Here is a 24,326-nt window from a genome sequence, read left to right on the forward strand (position 1 = left end):
TTAGGATCTTTTCCTTTTTCTACTCATTCATCTATAGATTGGCCTTAGTCGTCCAGTGGTTTAGGGTTAGGGTTATGGCTGTCATCTTTGCAAGCACCTCAATATAACTGAAGCATCTCAAACAGGAAGCATGGGGGTAGGAGCATAAAAGGTTTTCACCTCATGCAGTTGTTTAAATCAGGGAAACAACTCTTACTCATAGCTCCTATGACAGACATTACCTCGAATTGGGTGGCATGACCAACTCAGATCCATCCTTGTGAAGAGGGGATTGTCGTGATTGATTAGACCAATCATGATTCATCACTAAGGACTGGTACTCAGACAAAACAGAAACGTTGCATATTATGCTAAGTTTTTTGTATGTTTTTGATAATAGCCACTGTTTGAAGATCAGCCCACTATACAGGCATAGATAAATCAAGTTATATCTGACTAAAGCAACAGTGTTCTGAGAAAACTCTTTGTAAACTGCTGTGCATCAAAAGGATGAACAATCACTCCCCTAATGACCAAATCTCTCCTGTTTCCAGAACTGGCTCAAGTTCTAGAACCACCAGGAAGCACAACACAGTGAAACAGTGTGGGATTGGAGGAAGCCTGACCACTGTTCAAACCCCGATTCCTTACTCGTCCCCTGTTACCTTGGGCCAGGTACGGAAGCCAGCACCTTGGTTTTCTCAACTGTAAAATATGAAGCTACCACTCCCATACAAGGCAGCTGTAAGGATTAAATGAAATCGCAGACAAATCATACAGATGTCTGACGTTAGTAAGGACAGTTTGGTCTGGCGGTGAGCAGGCCCACGTAGGTGTATGTGAATAAGACAGCTGTTATAAAAGTAAAAATATTCCCTGCCCCCTAGAAGCTGAAGTGTAAGTGAGCACGCATTTGGAAAGGAAGTGTGGTAGCAGAAGGAAGGGCTGCGATACAATTAAGGGACATTTCTTTCAGCTGATATCAGTTATATTCTATACTAGTGGTTGCAAATAGAAATTGCTTCACTTTCCTGTTGAGAATCACCCAGTGAATTGTGGATGTATCATTTGGAAGTAATGGTATTTTTATAAAACAATAAAGCTGGTCATAGAAATTATTTAGGAAGCTTCCTGTGAATTTACTAACAGGAGAACTGTCTGTGTGGAGTAATTAAGAATATTTATGCAGCTACTCTTAAACTGTGGGGTGTGAGAGTGATCGCTGTGAAGCGAACTTACCATTAGCGAGCACATCTAGCCCAGGCTTTCTTCCAAGCACGTTACACGAATCAATTCTTTCATTTCATGCCCACAACAATCCTATGAGGTAAGCACTCTTATTATCTCCATTATTTTCTGGTGAGAAAACGACAGTGAGATTAAATGAGGTTATAAAACTCGTAATAGGCAGCATCTGAACTCAACACTCCAGCTCCAGATCCCACGCCCCTAACTGCTACATCCTACAGCCTCTCAGTGGAAGCAGAGCTGGGCTAACTTGTTCAGCGGCTTAAGCAAGGCCAGTGCCACTTAGCCTGTCTGTATAAGCAGGTGGCAGTATGTCCTCACATGCAGAGCTGGAAAAGTCGACTTTGCCTACCTGGAACAGGGGCAGAGGCTGTGGGTGACGCTCAATGCCTGATGGAGAGAGGCGGGGCGGGGTGTCCCCATCGTGGACGGGCTGGGACCAACCATCCCATTCTTTGCTCCACAGTTTGAAATGGCTGGACCGTGTGGGTAAGAGCAAGGCTAGTGAAGTCTACCTCTCCAACAACCTGGATGAAACCGATTAATGTTTGAAACAAATATGAAATTTAATTTTAGACAGAGCCAGTTCAAATATATCACTTGGTGTCATTTAAAAAACAATTTTTTCCACCATTGGAAACAGTGAAGTAGATACCAAGTGCAAGAGCCATCTTCAACAGAGTACACACATAATTTGAAGATACTTTATTAAGCTCAAAGGTTTTCCATTACTTTTATAAACTCTTACTAGTCAAAAAGAAAATAAATAATAAAAATCTGTATCTTCACGAAACTTTTAACAACATAATTTCGTTTTACATGTTTGTCAATTTTAAATTATTACAATTTAGATACATTAAATCATTACACAATACCAGGAAGGTCAGCCTTAAAGATATCGATAATGTCTATATTGGTAAGTAAAATAATGGTTAAAAAAAAAAAGATTCCAGCATGTTAGTAATGGGAATATAGAATTATCTTCTTGATCTTGGATTTTAAATATATGGACTTAAAAAAACCAATATTCCTGTTCTCTCAAATAGTGGCTGACACTGTCTCAGAAGCAAGCTGCCTAAAGAACTAGTCTGTCCTTGCTAGAGAGGGAGCTGAGGATGCATAAAGTACAGAATCAAGGGCCCTTTGCGACATTAATCAGAGGCCATGGAGTTGGCCCTGCCGCATTAAATTTTAACTGAATCTCTTTCTAAGCATCAAGGTGGCCATGTAAACGTCACTTGCAAGACCACGTATGTATATTACCCGATAAAAGATTTTTCAAATTGCTGAAGTGCCTCTTTTCATTATTTAAAAAAATACTGCCCAGCTCTCGTGTAAAAAGGGAGAAAGGCTGGACAAATATATTTCTATAACACCTCCACCACCACCACCAAAAAGGACTCCGTTTCTACCACGTTACACTATCTCTACCTCCGCAGGAAAGAATTGAGGCAATTGTCTGTAAATGAAAAAAAAAACAAAACCAAAAACAAACCATGTGCTATTTCTGAACAAAGAATTTGGACTGCCTAAATTATAATTCATTTCCTAGGAAGTCCTGATTTTTCGGAAATTTCAGTCAATGTTCAAAGAGAATATTCTACCCAAACCACCTAAGGAAGATTTGTACTTTCTTAGACCAGCCACACAACTATAAAGTATGGCTTCAGTATTAGATCTGGCAACCCACCAACCCCTTTTTAAACTAAATTGCTTACTATTTAGTTAATTAACTTAGAACTTGCTGTTTGGATTATGCTGTCAAGTAACAATGTCTGGTTATCTAACTACTTAGCTGTGAGTGTGTATCAAGGTATGAAATTTGACACGTCTGAAGGAAACTCAGTGAGTGATGCTATCAAATGTGCACACAGAACACACTTGTGGATCTGCATATGAATAAAGGTCAAATATTTACATGGAATGTTGACTCTGACTTATAAAACTACTATCTTAAATTATGATGTCTTTACATACAATTTATTTAATGAATAGCCTCATTTGATAATTAAAAAAATATGCCTTTCAAATATTTCATAAATATATAAAATTTCACTACACTCTTTCTTTAAACAGGACATCTAAACTCTCTTTACAAATCAACAAAAAATATTGTTTTTTCTGTTTGAAAGTCACAGATGCAATGATTTCTGATTGACAGGGTCTTACGGCATGCAACAATGGGAGGACATGTTCTCTTATACAACTATGGACATTTCTGGTATTTTGAGCTATATAATTTACTCGCTGAAGATGAGTAGCATCAAAGAAAAATGAGAGATCCCATCTAAATATTTACAACAAAAGAGTCTTTCTTAAACTTCTTTAAAAATGGCAAGATTAGGATGGTATCTGGCCAGTGTTAAGAAATATTTTGATGACAAAGAAATAAGTCAACATTACATGAAAAGTTTTCTAAAATATATCTTATAGTGCAATTTAAATATATTGTGATCAATTGCACACATTTGAAACATGATCACATTTTCTTTAACTGTAGCAGTAACATGTAAAACCTACTTTTAGAATAGGAATCATTCTTATAATTTATTGGGAAAATCCAAAGCCAGATAACTGGCTCCAGAGTTTCTGGTGAGTCCAGAAATGTTGTCTGAGGATTTACAAATAAAAATGTCCTTTGTAATCTTACTTGCCCCAGAATATCACCGTTCTTAAGCCACAAAGAAAGGTTTTTAGTTTCATAAATAATCATTTTTAAAAGCCCATCTTCCCTTATTAAACATTTGTTGAGTCACTGATATATGCACTCATAAGGCCTTCTCAAACTGCAACTGTGAATATATTGTGTCTACGTAAGAAAAAGGGTGCACTTGCAGAATAGTAAGAGGACTCAGCCTTACTGCCAGCCCAGGCGCCTCTATGATGACGTCTGGAACTCCTGAAGACCGCGAACTAAACGCATTCAGCAGCTGACATGCAAACTCCAAGGCAGTGACGACGTCGGAGACCAGCTGAAGCACTGAACTCCCGTGTACATTCTCCAGCTATGTCTCTCTAAAAAGTTCAACCCCATTTTGGAGATAGAGTTACACAGTCAAGACAACCAGAAGGCTCAAAGCTTTGCTCAGAATACGGTACTGTGCAGATTTTGACTTTGGACCTTAAACTCAAACACTGTGCTTGAAATAAGGCTGTAAAAAGATACAAACAAAACCAACATTCAATTTTCACCAAGATTGCACATCTTAACAGTGATATAGATTAAAAAACCCTACCACCAAAATGGTAACTGATTTAATCATGCACTCTACAGAAAAGATAATTATGGAAATTTCCCTTAGTTATGAATGCAACCAGCTCACTGGAACCCAGTGGGTGTCTGTCTCCAGTTTGTCAAAAGTTGTTTTAAGCTCACTGAAGGCCATGGTGAGATCATCATTTACTATAGTTTTGTCAAAAAGATGGCCATATTGACTTTCCATTATCTGGGCAGATTTAATCATTTCTTGAAAGTCTTCTTCCTACAAAAAGAAGTATTTAAAAAAATTGGTTAACCAGGCAATTTTATCACATCATGTCAATACAAATATTGCACAACTGGTTTATCTAATGTTGTTCTGTGTTCACTATTTCACCTCAGCCACGAAAGAAAATTATCCTCTTTAACTATAAATTCTTCAGAAGCCATAATTTCTAATACCCTCCTTCTCTATTTGCTTGTAACTAAACTGCCTTGACAAGAGTCAAAACTCCTGCCTTACCTAAATTTCAGGATAATTAGTCACTCACTTATTACTACAGGGATATTTCAGTATTAAAGTAGAATTCTTTACCCTGAGGCTTTGCCTGCCTTGTTCACATTTATTCACAGCAAGGAATGTATAACAAACTAGTTTTTCAGAGTTGGATACATTTATGAAAGGACACTATGTCCTTCTACGTCTCAGTAAAAGTGGGAAGTGGGTCAGGGGCCGTTCATACTCACATTTTTGAAACCAGTAAGAATTTTAGTTGATTACAAAACAAGACTATATACATAAATGTGAGTTAAATCTTATGTTATCATTTATTATCTTCATTGAGAAATCTTCACATAGTATAATACTTTAATAAACAGTACAATAACTCTTTATACTATGACATCCTGGAGTCTTTTCAGAGTCTACATTTCAATGTCATAGAAGATTTTCACAACAACAGAAATTTTAATTTTAGTGTTAATTCAGAGTCCTGAGTAATTAACCTCATATAACAGTACCTGTTCATTATGGTTATGTATTGTCAGTACTTTAGAAAAAAGATATTTTCAAATACTGGGAATCAAAAACATTATCTGTACTTGGTACCCACAATTAATAGTTTACAAATTAATACAGACTAAAGTTAAAGATGAGTTAATTAAGAGAGGGAGGGGAAAAAGCCTTCTGCCATTAAATTTCTCTGCTTTTTATTTTTGATCCTAAAGTAGAATACATCGTCTTACAGTTAAAAACAAAAAACAATGAAAGGCCCTGCCAGAGTCATTCTAGTCATTAACAAACCACAGCTGCCATTTCTAATAACAGTCAAAGGAAATACAAATACAGATTGAATAATACAAGTCTACTTGTCCTACACCCGAAATGATGCTTTTTCTTTCACTATGCTAAATATGATGTTGATACAAACAGACAAGGTAAATTATTAAATTTTCATCTAGACTATTAATGAGTAATAGTAACTGACTTTGGTATTTTTCCCTTTAAAAATAAGGCTAGTTGAAAACTTAGTGGTCTAACTTTTTACATGTGCCTTCAAAAATTTTATAAGTACACATAATGGCATACAAAATAGCTCTGAGTCAGTGTAATATGAAGATCATTCACGGAAACGCAGAAAGCAGTTACAGTGCAATCACTAAATACGTGCACCTAAATACAGTTCTGTCTCGCATGGGTGTTTGGATCACACCTTCATCTACTGCAGTCTCCCTAATGGAGTCACCACTGCACATGATTTTAAGTCCTGCTTGTGTATTTTCAGTAAAGTATCCTCATACTCACCGTAAAGGGCTTTGCAGCACCTTGGTCATCTCTGCTTGAAATAATCTTTGCATTTTTTCTTGTCTCCCTCAAACGCTCTATTGATGGAGGCTTTATAAATATCACATAGGGCTTAAATTCTAGTGTCCTTAAGTGCTTCACTGTCTGCAATGAAGAAAATAAGTTTTCTTACATTTCTTCATAATGTCATGAGTAAGTTTTAAAACAAAACTGAATTCTCTTTCTAAGGAGAAAATTCCTTAAAATTATTTCCTAATTAAGGTTAGCAGGTCTTTCAATATATTGTTGTTCAATCAGTTGTTGATAATTAAATGTAATAGACACCTCTCAAAAGATGGAGAATGTAACTTGTCTTTAAAAATGCTTTGAAATATGCCATAATTAACATTGAAGAGAAGCAGCTAAAAATACCAGAAAACTAGTTTTTAGATCTAATACCCAAAAGATGCTATGAGTTAACTTTCTTTACACGAAAGTCTTCCAACCATCCTGTTTAAGCCTCTTCCTGATCTCAGGTTGAGGTCTCCCTCCTCTTTCATTCTGCCCTTCAGAGTCCCCTACAAAGGGCAAGCCCTCTGCTTTTCACGAAGCTCGTCAGCACTGCCTCTGGGTAACGAGGAGAATGCCGTGGGCTCTGGCTCTGCTGGGGGTCTGTGGTGAGACAGGGAAGTGAACTGCTTCACCCACTGGCACTCAGTCCACGTGACATGAGTTCCCAGGGTGCCAGGCAAGCTCTACCTGGCGACTTGTACCTGGTAAAGTTCCTGTGAGATGCCCGCGGCTCTTGCCGGGCACTTTACACTTCTAGAATATTTACAGAACCAAAATCAATGAAAGAGGACTGAGAACCAAAATGTCCATTGTCAAAAATTATGAACACTTATAACAATGCATACATGAAATACATTATACATATAATGCAACATATTTTTAAATACAAAATACACAGAAGAAATATCTAAGAGACATTATACTTGGCAAACACTGACTCTAAATATTAAGAGTTACAAACACAAATGTCGAGGCTTCCCCGACCCCTGTTTCCTAGTAACAACATGGGCTTTTTTTCCAGCAGAAACTTCTCAACTTACATTTAAATGCTTTTGTCACCTTAGGAAAGCCACCTATATGCCTAAAGTGAGTAGATTTCAGATTTACCCCATACTGAAATGCTCAAATGTGGTAGATAACATGGGCTTGAAGGGTGTTGAATAGGTCACTGTTCACTTACATGAGGCTGAACGTCCAACAAACAAACTTTGTTTTTAGCTAGAACAGACCGAACTGAGTCTATACTTGTGCCGTAATAGTTGTTTTTATATTCACCATATTCAATAAACCTGTAGAAATTAGAATCATTTGTGAATTATATATACATATATATGGCAGACATAATTCATATATAAAAGATGTTTTTGCTGAACATGTAATTTTTTAAACTGTTTTTAATAAAATAACTAGGTCCAAGTACTCCAGAATGTCAATTTTAAAAAATCTTCTATTTTATTTTTTCAAATCAGTAACACTTGCTTGTATTACACTTAAGCAGAAAAAAAGTACTTTAGTCCAGCAGGACTCTAATGTTTTCCATCACCTCTTTTTCAGAACTAATGCAATGCAGTAAAACAGTGAATAAGCCAAACAATAAAAACTACTGAAATTTCACTGCACACGAAAGAAAAACCAAGCTCAGCTTTAGAACTCAAGGAGGACTGGCTGATGGCTAATGCAAGCAGGACAGCTGAGAATGTGCTATAAAAACTCAGTCACTCTGCCAAACACGAAAAAAGCATTTCAATGTTTCAATAAAATCCCACAATCCCGCATTAGAACACACATTGCTCCCTGATACCCTAAAATATCCATGCTTCAGCAAATGGAAAACTGGGGGCTGGGAGACTTAGCGCTTGCTAGAGGATATGGTACAAGCAAGATGATTAACATTATTTTGCTTTTTTGAAGAGCCAATGAGAGAGAGGGAGGTACGTGGAAAAGACTGAACTAGGGATCTATTACACAGTTATTAGTTACTAAAATAAAGTTCTATCTAAATTCTACGTTAAGATTCAATTACTGGGGTAGGACGATCTCACAATAGTACACTAGCAAAATAATCCCGACACATTCAATTTACCAGATACACAACAGCTCTAGGTTATTAAAAAATTACAGGCAAAGATGGGTAAGAACCACTAACTGAATTATCTTTTTATCAGTTTCAAATATTATTATAAAAATGAAAATTCATTTCAAACGGAAGGAAATCCTCAGTTGTCTACAACTAGACATATGGCACATGTTTAAAAACAATAGTTCCACAAAGATTCTAAAAGAAGTCCACACACTTGTTATTTTGTACATCGGTCTCAAACAAATGCTTGGAAATGAAGACATATTCAACACCATCACTCTCCTGGCTTCTTCTTGGTCTCGTGGTGTCTGTGATTTAATTAAAAAGAGTTCAGAAAAGTCTGCATCAGCCACACTAAGGAAAATACTAAAAAAGAAATTATCATATATTTGATTAAAGGACTTTTCTTAAACAAGATTTTAAAACTTAAAAAGCAAATTAGGTAATAAAATATAGGAATCCCATTAATTCAGTTTTTCCACTGATATTAAAGTTATATTGATTTGAAGATGGATTCAAAATTAAGTTGCATTATGTTTATGCTATTAATTATTCTGAAGGGGCTTTAATATGTTAATTAAACAAAAATGGTATTTCAACCCTTGAGGAAAAACTCCTTTCTTTTGCAAATAATATGCTTATTATTGTCATTTATTGATTCCTTATTCATTGTAAGCAAGTCTACTGCCCACTAGGTTGAAAGGTAAACTCTAAAATTATTTTACTATTTTCTGCACAGGGCACATGGTGTATGCCATCAATGCTTTGTTTTCCCAATCAAAGTCAAAGACTTCTATGTGCTATTCATTCCTCCTTTGCAAAATCATAAACATCTTCTTGAAATACAAGTGAACTTCTAAACTTTCAGCAATTTTGCCTAATTATTTGCTACTGAATTATAATGGAACAAAAAATAACTTTAAAAACAAAAACAAAACCCTAAGGAACTGCAGCACTAATATGGCACGTGAAAAACTGACTACAGTCCATCCTTCCTGCTGATTACAACTAAAACTTCTGGACCCAAAACACCTATTTTTGTTTTGAGCACTTTGACAATAAAAAAAGCAGGTAGACTGTGGAAGAGAGTCAACCGCCCTGGGGAAGGGTTTAACTTTTATTTCCTTTTAGCTTTGCCCTAGGGGTGGGCTCATTCACAGAGCAGCATGGAGGAATGTGTGTCTAAATTCCAATAGAAGCCCTGACTACCTGGTGAAAAGGACCAGGAAGAAAAACACCCCTGTGAGCTGAAGAGTGTGCAAGGAATCCAGGAAGGGAGAGAGCTAGAGAAAGAAATACTCTAATTCTGTGCACAAACCAACACTAGCCTAAGAATAACCCCTAAGCTGTACACATGCAGCCCAGACTCAAACCAGCATAGCAAAGTTTTAAGAAGTGAATTAAGATTAGAATACCCAAGTCTCAGCCTAATCCGTGAGTAGTGGAAGTACCGAACACACCCAAACCAACGGACAGAAGGCTTAGAGAACGGAGCTGACATCTGCACTGTGCACACAAGTTGCAAACTAATCCCTGAACTACACATGACAGGGCAGACCCAAACCTACACAGCAGAAGTTTAGAGAATTGAAGTGAGATTTAAACCATAACTTACAGAAAATGAGTTAAAACTTACAGTCTAAACATAAACTAGTTGGTTACTAGCTAAAATAAAACATCACTGTTCTCCAGAATATTATAACAGGACCTGGGGTCAATAGAACGTTGCATTCGTAATATCGGGATGCAGTGTTGTATTATTCAACAGAAAAGAACCGAGAAAAGGAGGAGCTTCAAGATGGCGGAAGAGTAAAGACGCGGAGATCACCGTCCTCCCCACAGATACATCAGAAATACATCTACATGTGGAACAACCCCTACAGAACACGTACTGAACACTGGCAGAAGACCTCAGACCTCCCAGAAGGCAAGGAACTCCCCACGTACCTGGGTAGGGCAAAAGAAAAAAGAAAAAACAGAGACAAAAGAACAGGGCCGGGGCCTGCACCAGTGGGAGGGAGCCGTGAAGGAGAAAAGGTTTCCACACACTAGGAGCCCCTTCGCGGGCGGAGACTGTGGGTGGCGGAGGGGGAAGCTTCGGGGCCGCGGAGGAGAGCGCAGCCACAGGGGTGCGGAGGGCAAAGCGGAGAGATTCCCGCACAGAGGACCGGTGCCGACCGCCACTCACCAGCCCGAGAGGCTTCTCTGCTCCCCCGCCCGGGCGGGCGGGGCTGGGAGTGCAGGGAGAGGACTGGGGTTGGCGGCGTGAAGACAGCCTGCAGGGGGTTAGTGCGCCACGGCTGGCCGGGAGGGAGTCCGGGGAAAAGTCTGGAGCTGCCGAAGAGGCAAGAGACTTTTCCTTCCCTCTTTGTTTCCCGGTGCGTGAGGAGAGGGGATTCAGACCGCTGCTTAAAGAAGCTCCAGAGACGGGCGCGAGGCGTGGCTGAAAGCGCAGACCCCAGAGACGGGCGTGGGACGCTGGGGCTGCTGCTGCCGCCACCAAGAAGCCTGTGTGCGAGCGCAGGTCACTCTCCACACCTCCCCTCCCGGGAGCCTGTGCAGCCCGCCACTGCCGGGGTCCCGGGATCCAGGGACAACTTCCCCGAGAGAACGCACGGGCGCGCCTCGTGCTGGCGCAATGTCACGCCGGCCTCCGCTGACGCACGCTCGCCCCGCCTCCGTGCCCCTCCCTCCCCCGCGGCCTGAGGGAGCCAGAGCCCCCGAATCAGCTGCTCCTTTAACCCCGTCCTGTCTGAGCGAAGAACAGACGTCCTCCGGCGACCTACACGCAGAGGCGGGGCCAAATCCAAAGCTGAACCCCCGGGAGCTGTGCGAACAAAGAAGAGAGGGAAATCTCTCCCAGCAGCCTCAGGAGCAGCGGATTAAATCTCCACAGTCAACTTGATGTACCCTGCGTCTGTGGAATACCTGAATAGACAACGAATCATCCCAAATTGAGGAGGTGGACTTCGGGAGCAACGATATATATATATTTTTCTCTTTTTCTCTTTTTGTGAGTATGTATGTGTATGCTTCTGTGTGTGATTTTGTCTGTTTAGCTTTGCTTTTACCATTTGTCCTAGGGTTCTGTCTGTCCAGTTTCTTTTTTAATGTAAAAAAAATTTTTTTTAATAATTATTTTTTATTTTAATAACTTTATTTTATTTTACTTTATCTTCTTCCTTCCTTCCTCCCTCCCTCCCCCCCCTCCCTCCCTTTAATTCTAAGCCATGTGGAGGACAGGCTCTTGGTGCTGCAGCCAGGCATCAGGGCTGTGCCACTGAGGTGGGATAGCCAACTTCAGGACACTGGTCCACAAGAGACCTCCCAGCTCCACGTAATATCAAACAGTGAAAATCTCCCAGAGATCTCCATCTCAACACCAGCACCCAGCTTCACTCAACGACCAGCAAGCTACAGTGCTGGACACCCTATGCCAAACAACTAGCAAGACAGGAACACAACCCCACCCATTAGCAGAGAGGCTGCCTAAAATCATAAGGCCACAGACACCCCAAAACACACCACCAGACGTGGACCTGCCCACCGGAAAGACAAGATCCAGCCTCATACACCAGGACACAGGTACTAGTCCCCGCTCCACCAGGAAGCCTACACAACCCACTGAAACAACCTTAGCCACTGGGGACAGACACCAAAAACAACTGAAATACGAACCTGCAGCCTGAGAAAAGGAGACCCCAAACACAGTAAGTTAAGCAAAATGAGAAGACAGAGAAACACACAGCAGATGAAGGAGCAAGGCAAAAACCTACAAGACCTAACAAATGGAGAAGAAATAGGCAGTCTACGTGAAAAAGAATTCAGAATAATGAGAGTAAAGATGATCCAATATATTGGAAATAGAATGGAGAAAATACAAGAAATGTTTAACAAGGAACTAGAAGAACTAAAGAGCAAACAAACAGAGATGAACAACACAATAAATGAAATTAAAAATTCTCTAGAAGGGATCAATAGCAGAATAACTGAGGCAGAAGAACAGATAAGTGACCTGGAAGATAAAATAGTGGAAACAACTACTGCAGAGCAGAATAAAGAAAAAAGAAAGCAAAGATTTGAGGACAGTCTCAGAGACCTCTGGGACAACATTAAACGCACCAACATTTGAATTATAGGGGTTCCAGAAGAAGAAGAGAAAAAGAAAGGGACTGAGAAAATATTTCAAGAGATTATAGTTGAAAACTTCCCTAATATGGGAAAGGAAATAGTTAATCAAGTCCAGGAAGCACAGAGAATACCATACAGGATAAATCCAAGGAGAAACATGCCAAGACACATATTAATCAAACTATCAAAAAGTAAATACAAAGAACAAATATTAAAAGCAGCAAGGGAAAAACAACAAGTAACACATAAGGGAATCCCCATAAGGTTAACAGCTGATCTTTCAGCAGAAACTCTGCAAGCCAGAAGGGACTGGCAGGATATATTGAAAGTGATGAAAGAGAAAAACCTACAACCAAGATTACTCTACCCAGCAAGGATCTCATTCAGATTTGACAGAGAAATTAAAATCTTTACACACAAGCGGAAGCTAAGAGAATTCAGCACCACCAAATGAGCTTTACAACAAATGCTAAAGGAACTTCTCTAGGCAGGAAACACAAGAGAAGGAAAAGACCTACAATAATAAACCCAAAACAATTAAGAAAACGGTAATAGGAACATACATATCAATAATCACCTTAAATGTAAATGGATTAAATGCTCCAACCAAAAGACATAGACTGGATGAATGGATATTAAAAAAAGACCCATATATATACTGTCTACAAGAGACCCACTTCAGACCTAGGGACACATACAGACTGAAAGTGAGGGGATGGAAAAAGATATTCCATGCAAATGGAAACCAAAAGAAAGCTGGAGTAGCAATTCTCATATCAGACAAAATAGACTTTAAAACAAAGACTATTACAAGAGACAAAGAAGGACACTACATAATGATCAAGGGATCAATCCAAGAAGAAGATGTAACAGTTGTAAATATTTATGCACCCAACATAGGAGCACCTCAATACATAAGGCAAATACTAACAGCCAAAAAAGGGGAAATAGACAGTAACACAATCATAGTAGGGCACTTTAACACACACTTTCACCAATGGACAGATCATCAAAAATGAAAATAAATAAGGAAATACAGCTTTATTTTTTTATTTTTATTTTTTTTTTTTGCGGTAGGCGGGCCTCTCACTGTTGTGGCCTCTCCCCTTGCGGAGCACAGGCTCCGGAGCACAGGCTCAGTGGCCATGGCTCACGGGCCCAGCCGCTCCGCGGCATGTGGGATCTTCCCAGACCGGGGCACGAACCCGTGTCCCCCGCATCGGCAGGCGGACTCTCAACCACTGCGCCACCAGGGAAGCCCGGAAATACAGCTTTAAATGATACATTAAACAAGATGGGCTTAACTGATATTTAAAGGACATTCCATCCAAAACCAACAGAATACACATTCTTCTCAAGTGCTCATGGAACATTCTCCAGGATAGATCATATCTTGGGTCACAAATCAAGCCTTGGTAAATTTAAGAAAATTGAAATTGTGTCAAGTATCTTTTTCGACCACAACACTATGAGACTAGATATCAATTACAGGAAAAAAATCTGTAAGAAATACAAACACATGGAGGCAAAACAACACACTACTTAATAACCAAGAGATCACTGAAGAAATCAAAGAGGAAATTAAAAAATACCTAGAAACAAATGACAATGAAAACACAATGACCCAAAACCTATGGGATTCAGCAAAAGCAGTTCTAAGAGGGAAGTTTATAGCTATACAAGCCTACTTTAAGAAATAAGAAACATCTCAAATAAACAACTTAACCTTACACATAAAGCAATTAGAGAAAGGAGAACAAATAAACCCCAAAGTAGCAGAAGGAAAGAAATCATAAAGATCAGAGCAGAAATAAATGAAAAAGAAATGAAGGAAATGATAGCAAAGATCAATAAAACTAAAAGCTGGTTCTTTGAGAAGATAAACAAAATTGATAAAGCATTAGCCAGACTTATCAAGAAAAAAAGGGAGAAGACTCAAATCAATAGAATAAGAAATGAAAATGGAGAAGTAACAACTGACACTGCAGAAATACAAAGGATCATGAGAGATTACTACAAGCAACTCTATGCCAATAAAATGGACAACCTGGAGGAAATGGACAAATTCTTAGAAATGCACAACCTCCCGAGACTGAACCAGGAAGAAATAGAAAATATGAACAGACCAATCACAAGCACTGAAATTGAAACTGTGATGAAAAATCTTCCAACAAACAAAAGTCCAGGACCAGATGGCTTCACAGGCGAATTCTATCAAACATTTAGAGAAGAGCTAACACCTATCCTTCTCAAACTCTTCCAAAATATAGCAGAGGGAGGAACACTCCCAAACTCATTCCACAAGGCCACCATCACTCTGATACCAAAACCAGACAAAGATGTCACAAAGAAAGAAAACTACAGGCCAATATCACTGATGAACATAGATGCAAAAATGCTCAACAAAATACTAGCAAACAGAATCCAATAGTACATTAAAAGGATCATAAACCACAATCAAGTGGGGTTTATCCCAGGAATGCAAGGATTCTTCAATATATGCAAATCAGGGTTTCCCTGGCGGTGCAGTGGTTGAGAGTCCGCCTGTCGAGCAGGGAACACAGGTTCGTGCCCCGCTCTGGGAAGATCCCACGTGCCGCGGAGCGGCTGGGCCCGTGAGCCATGGCCATGGAGCCTGCACGTCCGGAGCCTGTGCTCCGCAACGGGAGAGGCCACAACAGTGAGAGGCCCATGTACAGCAAAACAAAACAAACAAACAAACAAAAATATATATATATGCAAATCGATCAACGTGAAAAACCATATGATCATCTCAATAGATGCAGAGAAAGCTTTCAACACCCATTTATGATAAAAATCCTCCAGAAAGTAGGCATAGAGGGAACTTTCCTCAACATAATAAAGGCCATATATGACAAACCCACAGCCAACATTGTCCTCACTGGTGAAAAACTGAAACCATTTCCACTAAGATCAGGAACAAGACAAGGTTGCCCACTCTCACCACTATTATTCAACATAGTTTTGGCAGTTTTAGCCACAGCAATCAGAGAAGAAAAAGAAATAAACAGAATCCAAATCGGAAAAGAAGAAGTAAAGCTGTCACTGTTTGCCGGTGACACGATACTATACATAGAGAATCCTCAACATGCTACCAGAAAAGTACTAGAGCTACTCTATGAATTTGGTAAAGTAGCAGGATACAAAATTAATGCACAGAATCTCTTATATTCCACTATACTAATGATGAAAAATATGAAAGTGAAATTAATAAATCACTCCCATTTACCATTGCAACAAAAAGAATAAAATATCTAGGAATAAACCTATCTAAGGAGAGAAAAGACCTGTATTCAGAAAATTAAAAGACACTGATGAAAGAAATTAAAGATGATACAAATAGATGGAGAGATATACCATGTTCTTGCATTGGAAGAATCAACATTGTGAAAATGACTATACTACCCAAAGCAATCTACAGATTAGATGCAATCCCTATCAAACTACCACTGGCATTTTTCACAGAACTAGAACAAAAAATTTCACAATTTGTATGGAAACACAAAAGACCCCGAATAGCCAAAGCAATCTTGACAAAGAAAAACGGAGCTGCGGCAATCAGGCTCCTGGACTTCAGACTATACTACAAAGCTACAGTAATGAAGACAGTATGTTACTGGCATAAAAACAGAAATATAGATCAATGGAACAGGACAGAAAGCCCAGAGATAAACCCACGCACATATGGTCACCTTATCTTTGATAAAGGAGGCAAGAATGTACAATGTAGAAAAGACAGCCTCTTCAGTAAGTGCTGCTGGGAAAACTGGATAGCTACATGTAAAAGAATGAAATTAGAGCACTCCCTAACACCATACACAAAAATAAACTCAAAATGGATGAAAGACCTAAATGTAAGGCCAGACACTATAAAACTCTTAGAGGAAAAAATAGGCAGAATACTCTATGACATACATCACAGCAAGATACTTTTTGACCCACTTCTAGAGAAATGGAAATAAAAACAAAAATAAACAAATGGGGCCTAATGAAACTTAAAAACTTTTGCACAGCGAAGGAAACTATAAACAAGAGGAAAAGACAACCCTCAGAATGGGAGAAAATATTTGCAAATGAAGCAACTGACAAAGAATTAATCTCCAAATTATACAAGCAGCTCATGCATCTCAATATCAAAAAAACAAACAACCCAATCCAAAAATGGGCAGAAGACCTAAATAGACATTTCTCCAAAGAAGATATACAGATTGCCAACAAACACATGAAAGGATGCTCAACGTCACTAATCATTAGAGAAATACAAATCAAAACTACAATGAGGTATCACCTCACACTGGTCAGAATGGCCATCATCAAAAAATCTACAAACAGTAAATGCTGGAGAGGGTGTGGAGAAAAGGGAACCCTCTTGCACTGTTGGTGGGAATGTAAACTGATACAGCCACTATGGAGAACAGTATGGAGGTTCCTTAAAAAACTAAAAATAGAACTACCATATGACCCAGCAATCCCACTATTGGGTATATACCCTGAGAAAACCATAATTCAAAAAGAGACATATAGCATAATGTTCATTGCAGCTCTATTTACAATAGCCAGGACATTAGGAAGCAACCTAAGTGTCCACCGACAGATGAATGGATAAAGAAGATGTGGCACAGATATAGAATGGAATATTACTCAGCCATAAAAAGAAACGAAATTGAGTTATTTGTAGTGAGGTGGATGGACCTAGAGTGTGTCATACAGAGTGAAGTACGTCAGAAAGAGAAAAACAAATACCGTATCCTAACACATATATGGAATCTAAAAAAAAAAAATGGTTCTGACGAACCTAGGGGCAGGACAGGAATAAAGACGCAGACGTAGAGAATGGACTTGAGGACACAGGGAGGGGGAAGGGTAAGCTGGGACGAAGTGAGAGAGTGGCATGGACATATATACACTACCAAATGTAAAATAGATAGCTAGTGGGAAGCAGCCACGTAGCACAGGGAGCTCAGCTCAGTGTTTTGCGACCACCTAGAGGGGTGGGATAGGCAGGGTGGGAGGGAGGCTCAAGAGGGAGGGAATACGGGGATATATGTATACGTATAGCTGATTCACTTTGTTATACAGCAGAAACTAACACACCATTGTAGAGCAATTATATTCCAATAAAGATGTTAAAAAAAAAAAAAAGAAAAAGAGATCAGACATGATTATCAGAAGTGGTGGGAGGGTTTGGAGGTAGGTAGGGGGGGCAGGATGAAGGTGGTCAAAAGGGACAAACTTCCAGTTATAAGATAAGTAAGTATTGGGCATGTAATGTACACCATGATGATTATACTTAACACTGAGGCACTGTATAATTGAAAGTTGCTAACAGAATGGATCCTAAAATTTCTCATCATAAGGAAGAAAACTTTTCTTTGTCTTTTTTTTTTGGTATCTGTATGAGATGATTCATTAACTGAACTTATGTTGGTGATCACTGTGCAGGATATGTAAGTAAACACCTTATGCTGTACACCTTAAACTTACACAGTGTTATATATCAGTTATATCTCAATAAAACTGAAAGACAAAAAATATAATTTTATCAGAAAAAGAATTAACAAAATAGAAAAAAAAGACAATAAAGAAAAACAAACAAAATTTTAAAAGCTAATTACACTGATCAAGAAAAAAGAGAAAATCACCTTTATAAAGAATGAAAACGGGGGCTTCCCTGGTGGCGCAGTGGTTGAGAGTCCGCCTGCCGATGCAGGGGACACGGGTTCGTGCCCCGGTCTGGGAAGATCCCACATGCCGCGGAGCGGCTGGGCCCGTGAGCCATGGCCACTGAGCCTGTGCTCCGGAGCCTGTGCTCCGCAAGGGGAGAGGCCACAACAGTGAGAGGCCCGCCTACCGCAAAAAAAAAAAAAAAAAAAAAAAAAAAAAAAAAAGAATGAAAACGGGGTTATTACCACAGAGCCTATGGATATTAAAAAGGATAAGAGAACATTATGTTCTATTTAATGCCAACATACTTGATAATTTATATGAAATGGACAAATTTCTTGAAAAATATAATGAATCAAAATTGAAATAAGAGGAGACCAAAAAAATCTAAATGTCCCTGCATCTATTACATAAATCAAATTTATTTTTTAAAACCTTCCCCAAAAGAAAGCTTCAGGCCTAGATGACAGATGATACCTGTCAATCATTCAAGGATGAAATAACACTCATCTTACATAAACATTTTTTGCAGGTAGGAGGAGGAATCACTGCTTAATTCATTTTTTGATATTAGTACAATCATAATAGCAAAATCTAACACATTAGAAAGTAAAATTATAGACAAATATGCATCACATTTAGGCACAAAACTCCTTACCAATTTTAACAAGTCAAATTCTATTTGGGTATATATATATATAAAGATTCCAGATCATAAGAAAGGTTGGCTTAACATTGGAAAGTCAATGGAATTCATCCTATTAACAGAATGAAAGATAAGACACAATCATTCCAATATATGCAGGAAAAGAATTAGAAAAAAATTCAACACGCATCTGTGATAAAAGGTCTTGGCAAACAAAGGGCATCAATGAGTCAACATCACACTTAATGGTAATAGACTGAATTTCTCCTGAGGTCAGGAACATGGCAAGTCTGCTAAACAATAACACAACAAAATAACTTGAAATGGATCAAGACCCAAATGTAAAACCTAAAGCTATAAAACTTGTAGGAAAAACAGGAGGATGTCTTTGTGACCTTGAGATAGTAAAGAATTTTTAGATAGAACACAAAAAGCACAAAACATAAAAGAAAATACATGTGATAATTTAGACTTTGTCAAAATTTAAAACTTTTGCTTTTTGAACAACACCATTAAGAACTGAAAAGGCAAGCCACACAGACTGGAAGAAAACATCTGTAACCCATTTATCAGATAAAGAACACTTTCAGAACATACAAAGAACTCTCAAAAGTCAGTAACAATCCGAATGATAACATCACAGTCACGAGTTAAATGCAAACTGAAGTGCAATGAGACATCACTATACACGTTGCACTGACAAAAATTTAAGACTGACTATACCAAGTGTCGACAAGGACATGGAGCAACTGGATCTTATATACACTGCTAGTCGGTTGTAAAAGGGCATAACCACTTTGGAAAACAGTTTGTTAAAAAACTGAACGTACAGTTACCATATGACTCAGCCATTCTACTTCTACTTATTTACCCAGGAGAAACAAATCAATATGTCCATCAAAAGACTTGAATACAATGCTCATAGCACGTTTACTTGTAATAGTCAGAAATGTGGGGAAACCCCCAAGTATCCATCAACAGGTGACTGGATGGATAGACAAACTGTGGTATTTCCATGCAGCAGACTACTCGGCAATTCAAAGGGATCAATTACTGATCTATGAAACAACATGGGTGAATCTCAAACTCATCACGGTGAGTGAAATAAGCCAGGTGAAAAAGAAAAGAATGGAGGAACATACTGTATAATTCTATTCAAAAGAAATGCTAGATATTCAAACTAATCTTAGTTACAGAATGCAGATCAGTGGTTGCCTGGGGACAGGAGTGGAAGGATGGATTACAAAGGGCCCAGGGACGTTTTCTGAGATGGAAATTTCATTACGTTGACTGTGGTGATGATTTCACATGTGTGTATATAGGTGATCTAATTGTACATTTTAAATATGTGCAGTTTATTTATTTTAATTATATGTCAATAATGTTATAAAAGGAAAAATAAGGGAAGTGGGAAAAAAGTAACCGAACACAAAAAGGAATAGATTTATAAAACCAAATATATGTACAGTACCAAACGTAAGGTAGATAGATAGTGGGAAGCAGCCGCATAGCACAGGGAGATCAGCTCGGTGCTTTGTGACCGCCTGGAGGGGTGGGATAGGGAGGGTGGGAGGGAGGGAGACACAAGAGGGAAGGGATGTGGGAACAGATGTATATGTATGACTGATTCACCTTGTTATAAAGCAGAAACTAATTTAAAAAAAACCAAATTAGTTTAAATTACATTCAAAATTTAAATTCCCTTCTATTTAGCTAGCAAGCTTATTTTAACACAACACTCAGAGCTGCTGGAGGGTCATCAAGAGGTGGTGCTGTCCTTTACGGAATGTCACTTGCTTTGCTGAACAGCATGGAACACTGATAAATCTAATTCTACCATAAAAGCTGAGAATGAGTTTCACAGCAGAAAAACAGACTCTATTAAAGTGTATATAACATAATACGCATCCAAGAATATACAAGATATTAAAGTTAGTACAAGACCCTACTTCTGAGCTTAGGGTTGATATTCATTTATTACTTGTTATTGCTGTTGCTGGTATTCCTTTAGCAAATAGTAGGCTTAAGAAAAATGTACTGTTGACAATCAAAACCGAGGATTTTGTGTGCAGTAATCTGTCTCTCATGAACTGAGAAAAGGTTGAATAAAACTATTCGATTTTAATGGCAGAACACTGAAAATCTGGAACACACAGTTTAAGGATTACTGCACGGACACACGGAATCCCCTTGGGAGGGTTAAAAAGATGATTAGACCCAAATCAAGTGAATAAGACATTTATGACACCGCTAAACACAGTTATAAGGTAACACATCTACAACCAAATTGCTTATCATGATCAACCTGAACTATCCAGGTCTGATGTGGTTTTACTGGTGAAGAATTTTACTGCCTAATTGTACTGAGGCACCATAGGAATCTCATAAGCTCATTAACGTGAGCAATCCTGAATCAGGGGTCAGAAAACTCTTATAAGAAGGAATTAGAAGGCAAAGATGGGCATCAAACCACAACACAGGCCACTACCTCGCCATGATTCACTGTTTAGGTGCCATGTTTATCGTTTAAGAGAAACATCAAACAAACATGAAACGAACTCCACTGTCTTCCTGTGCTCCCAACAAAACCCCAGAATAACCACCATGGTGAGAGAAGAAGAAAAAAAAAGTTTTAACTGGTCCCCTAACTTGCAATATACATATATATTTTTAGAAATCTCAACAGAGATATCCTATCTACAAAGAAGTGTTCTAGAGCGTGAGGACTTTGAAACCTCTGACAACACATAACTGTAACATATACCTTCACGAGAGGCCACAGAGAGTGATTAACAGGTGTGGCTGGCTGAGACAGCCCCCAAATGCCAGACTATAAACACTCTGGAGTCCATCAAGTACTTGATATCCACTCTAATACGCTTTGTTAACTATTTTAATTTACTGAAAAAGCCTTTTGAAAGACTAAGTATGTTAACAGCCATATAGACTTGTTAGGATAAACTGTGGCCTTAAAACAATGTTGATGCTGCTTAGCAAGGATGAAATTTCCCACACAGAAGCATTTTTAGGCAGAAATCAGGGGTTCTGACCACTTTCTTTAAAAGCAACCTGGCATGTTTAATATGGCTATATGGGTCATTTAAAAAGTTCATATAGTTTGTTCATCCACTTTAGCACGAAAGAAATAGCATTTACCTAATTTAGCATCCCTTCAAAAAGTTTTTTTTAATTGAAATAATCACAGATTCACAATAAGTTGCAAAAAGAGCACATAAAGGCCTCATGTAACCATCACAGCTTCTTCCAAGGGTAACACCTTCCATAACTACAGTACATATCAAACCAGGAAATTAACTAAATCAACAATTAACTTCACTACCAAGTGTTTCTTTTTATGTTTAAAAACCTGAAGTATAATATACAGAGCAGTTCCCATGTAAGCCTGATGAATTTTCACACATCAAATACACCCGTGTAACCAGCACTCTGAAGAAGAAAATTGCCAGGACGCAGAATCCCCCTCCAACCCACCTCCTGAAGATTTCTAACAGCACGTATTAGCACTGCCTTTCCTGCATTTATAAAAAGGGAGTCATAAGCACATTCTCTTTTGCGTCTGTCTACCTCTTTTCACTCAGAATAAATGTTTGTGGGAGTCATGTGTACTTTTGCATGCGGTAGCAGATTATCACTGCATTACAACATCCCTCTCTGTGAATATACCACCATTTGCTTATCCAGTCTACTACTGATGGGCACTGGGGTAGCTTCCAGTTTTGAGCTCTTCTGAATACTGTTTCTATGCATATCTGAGTACATATTGTATGCGTTTCTGGGAGGAGTGTCCTAGGAGCGGAGCAGCTGGGTCACAGGGTATCGGGTTTGCTCAGCCTCAACAGATACGTGGTTTTCCAAAGTGGCTGAATTCCTCTGCTTCCCCACCCCAGCAATGTGTAAGAGTTCCACTGCTCCAAATCTTTTCCATTTACCCATTCTGGTGCATATCTGGTACATTTTATGGAACAGAGAATTTAAACATCAAACAGAATACTGGTGGTATAATCAAAGCAGTAATTTTTCTCCAGATAATCACGACTCTACCTAAAAGTCTTCTACAAAGCAAAGCAAAATCTAAAATCCCAAAACTGCTCTTAAAATAGCTTCTTAACTAATTAAATCATCCTCATTTGATGCTATGGCTGTATTTCTCACACATGACTGACACAGTGAATCACCTGGGATACTTGCTGTAAACACAGATTTTCAGGAATTCTGTCATGTCTCCAGAAGGAGAATCTCTTTGGAAAGGCCTTGGAATCTTTTCATAAGAACCTCAAGAGAGTCTTATTATCAGGCAAGTATGGAAAACACTGCGTTCTGGGGATCTTTTGACATTAACACCTGTTTGAAAAGGAAAATTACTCCTTTAGGGATTTCTTTGGAGAGTCTCAGCCCCAGAACATGTCTGGATGTTGTTAACTTCTGTAACAACTTCAGATACAAACAGTATTTTAATAGTTGGATTAACTGAGTCCAAAGTGCCCTGAGTAATACCAAAATTATCATGGAGGGTTACATTTGATAGGCAGCCTTATTAACCTTGATCCTCTTCAAAAGAAAATAGTTTTTACTATGAATTGGGCTACAGTAAAGAGAATCTGGAGTTGGAAAGGGCTGTGCAGCATTATATGGTAGGGAGAACGTGAGACCTGGCTTCAAATCCAAGTGCAGCTATTGCCTATGGAACCTCTGAGTCAATCAAAGCATCCTTTCACCCGTTTCCTCCTCTGTGACATGGAGATATTGCCCATCTTACACCGCTGTTGGGAGGGCAAAATAAGACAAATAAGGGCAATGAAGACACAGTAGGAAATTAATTTGTTTTTTTTTCCTTTGTAATCCGTTTTCCACCTTCTAGGTTTCTTCTGTAATAGCTCACCTGTAAGCTTAACAGTTGTTTTGTAAAATGTTCTAATGACTTGTGTATTGCAATTTAGCTTTTGTGGGAGAAGTACATAATTAAAGTAGAAATAAAAAGAAACTGTTTAATTCCATATTTCCAGTTTCCTTTACTTTCATCTCTGTTGGAAGAAACCAGCAGCCCTATAACTTACGGCTGAAAATGATTACAAACAATAACTTGGAAAAATGCAGTAACAAGGTGTAACAAGGTAACAGAAAACTATAATTTTAAAATAAAGTTCAACCAGTCCAAAACTAGAGAACATTGCTAAGGGCATTATACAAATGACTTTTTGATAACATTACTAAAACCACTTAAAAAGCCAACATTTAATCTAGTCTTTTAGATGGTCCCCTAACATCAACCTATTAAGTAGTCAAATGGTATTTATTCTGGGTATCAAAATGCTTCCAGGATCACATTTCACTTGTAAGAATGCCTGTGAAAACCACTTTTATAAAAACAGACCTAATTCTGTATACTGAAAAGAAGCCTACCACATTTGGATTATATGGCCATGAAAAATTACTATATGCCAATTACTACAATATGAAAAGTAATTAAACGTTTATAAGAAGC

The 24,326-nt window shown here is 38.5% G+C and overlaps 1 protein-coding gene across 1 annotated transcript in view; it reads right to left on the bottom strand.

The window, feature by feature from the left end:
- Positions 1-4,529: 4,529 nt before the first annotated feature.
- MPP7 (MAGUK p55 scaffold protein 7) overlaps positions 4,530-24,326 on the bottom strand; it is a gene marked incomplete at its 3' end in the record, with an annotated part of 263,678 nt that continues 243,881 nt past the window's right edge. The window contains exons 15-18 of the mRNA XM_079701252.1: positions 8,576-8,669; positions 7,462-7,570; positions 6,231-6,374; positions 4,530-4,709 (exon numbers count right to left, since the gene is read on the bottom strand). Of these exons, the coding sequence (XP_079557378.1) occupies positions 4,530-4,709; positions 6,231-6,374; positions 7,462-7,570; positions 8,576-8,669 (527 nt within the window). The remainder of the gene's footprint in view (positions 4,710-6,230; positions 6,375-7,461; positions 7,571-8,575; positions 8,670-24,326) is intronic.

This window comes from Hyperoodon ampullatus, assembly GCF_949752795.1.
Source record: "Hyperoodon ampullatus genome assembly, chromosome: 3".
NCBI lineage: Eukaryota > Metazoa > Chordata > Mammalia > Artiodactyla > Ziphiidae > Hyperoodon > Hyperoodon ampullatus.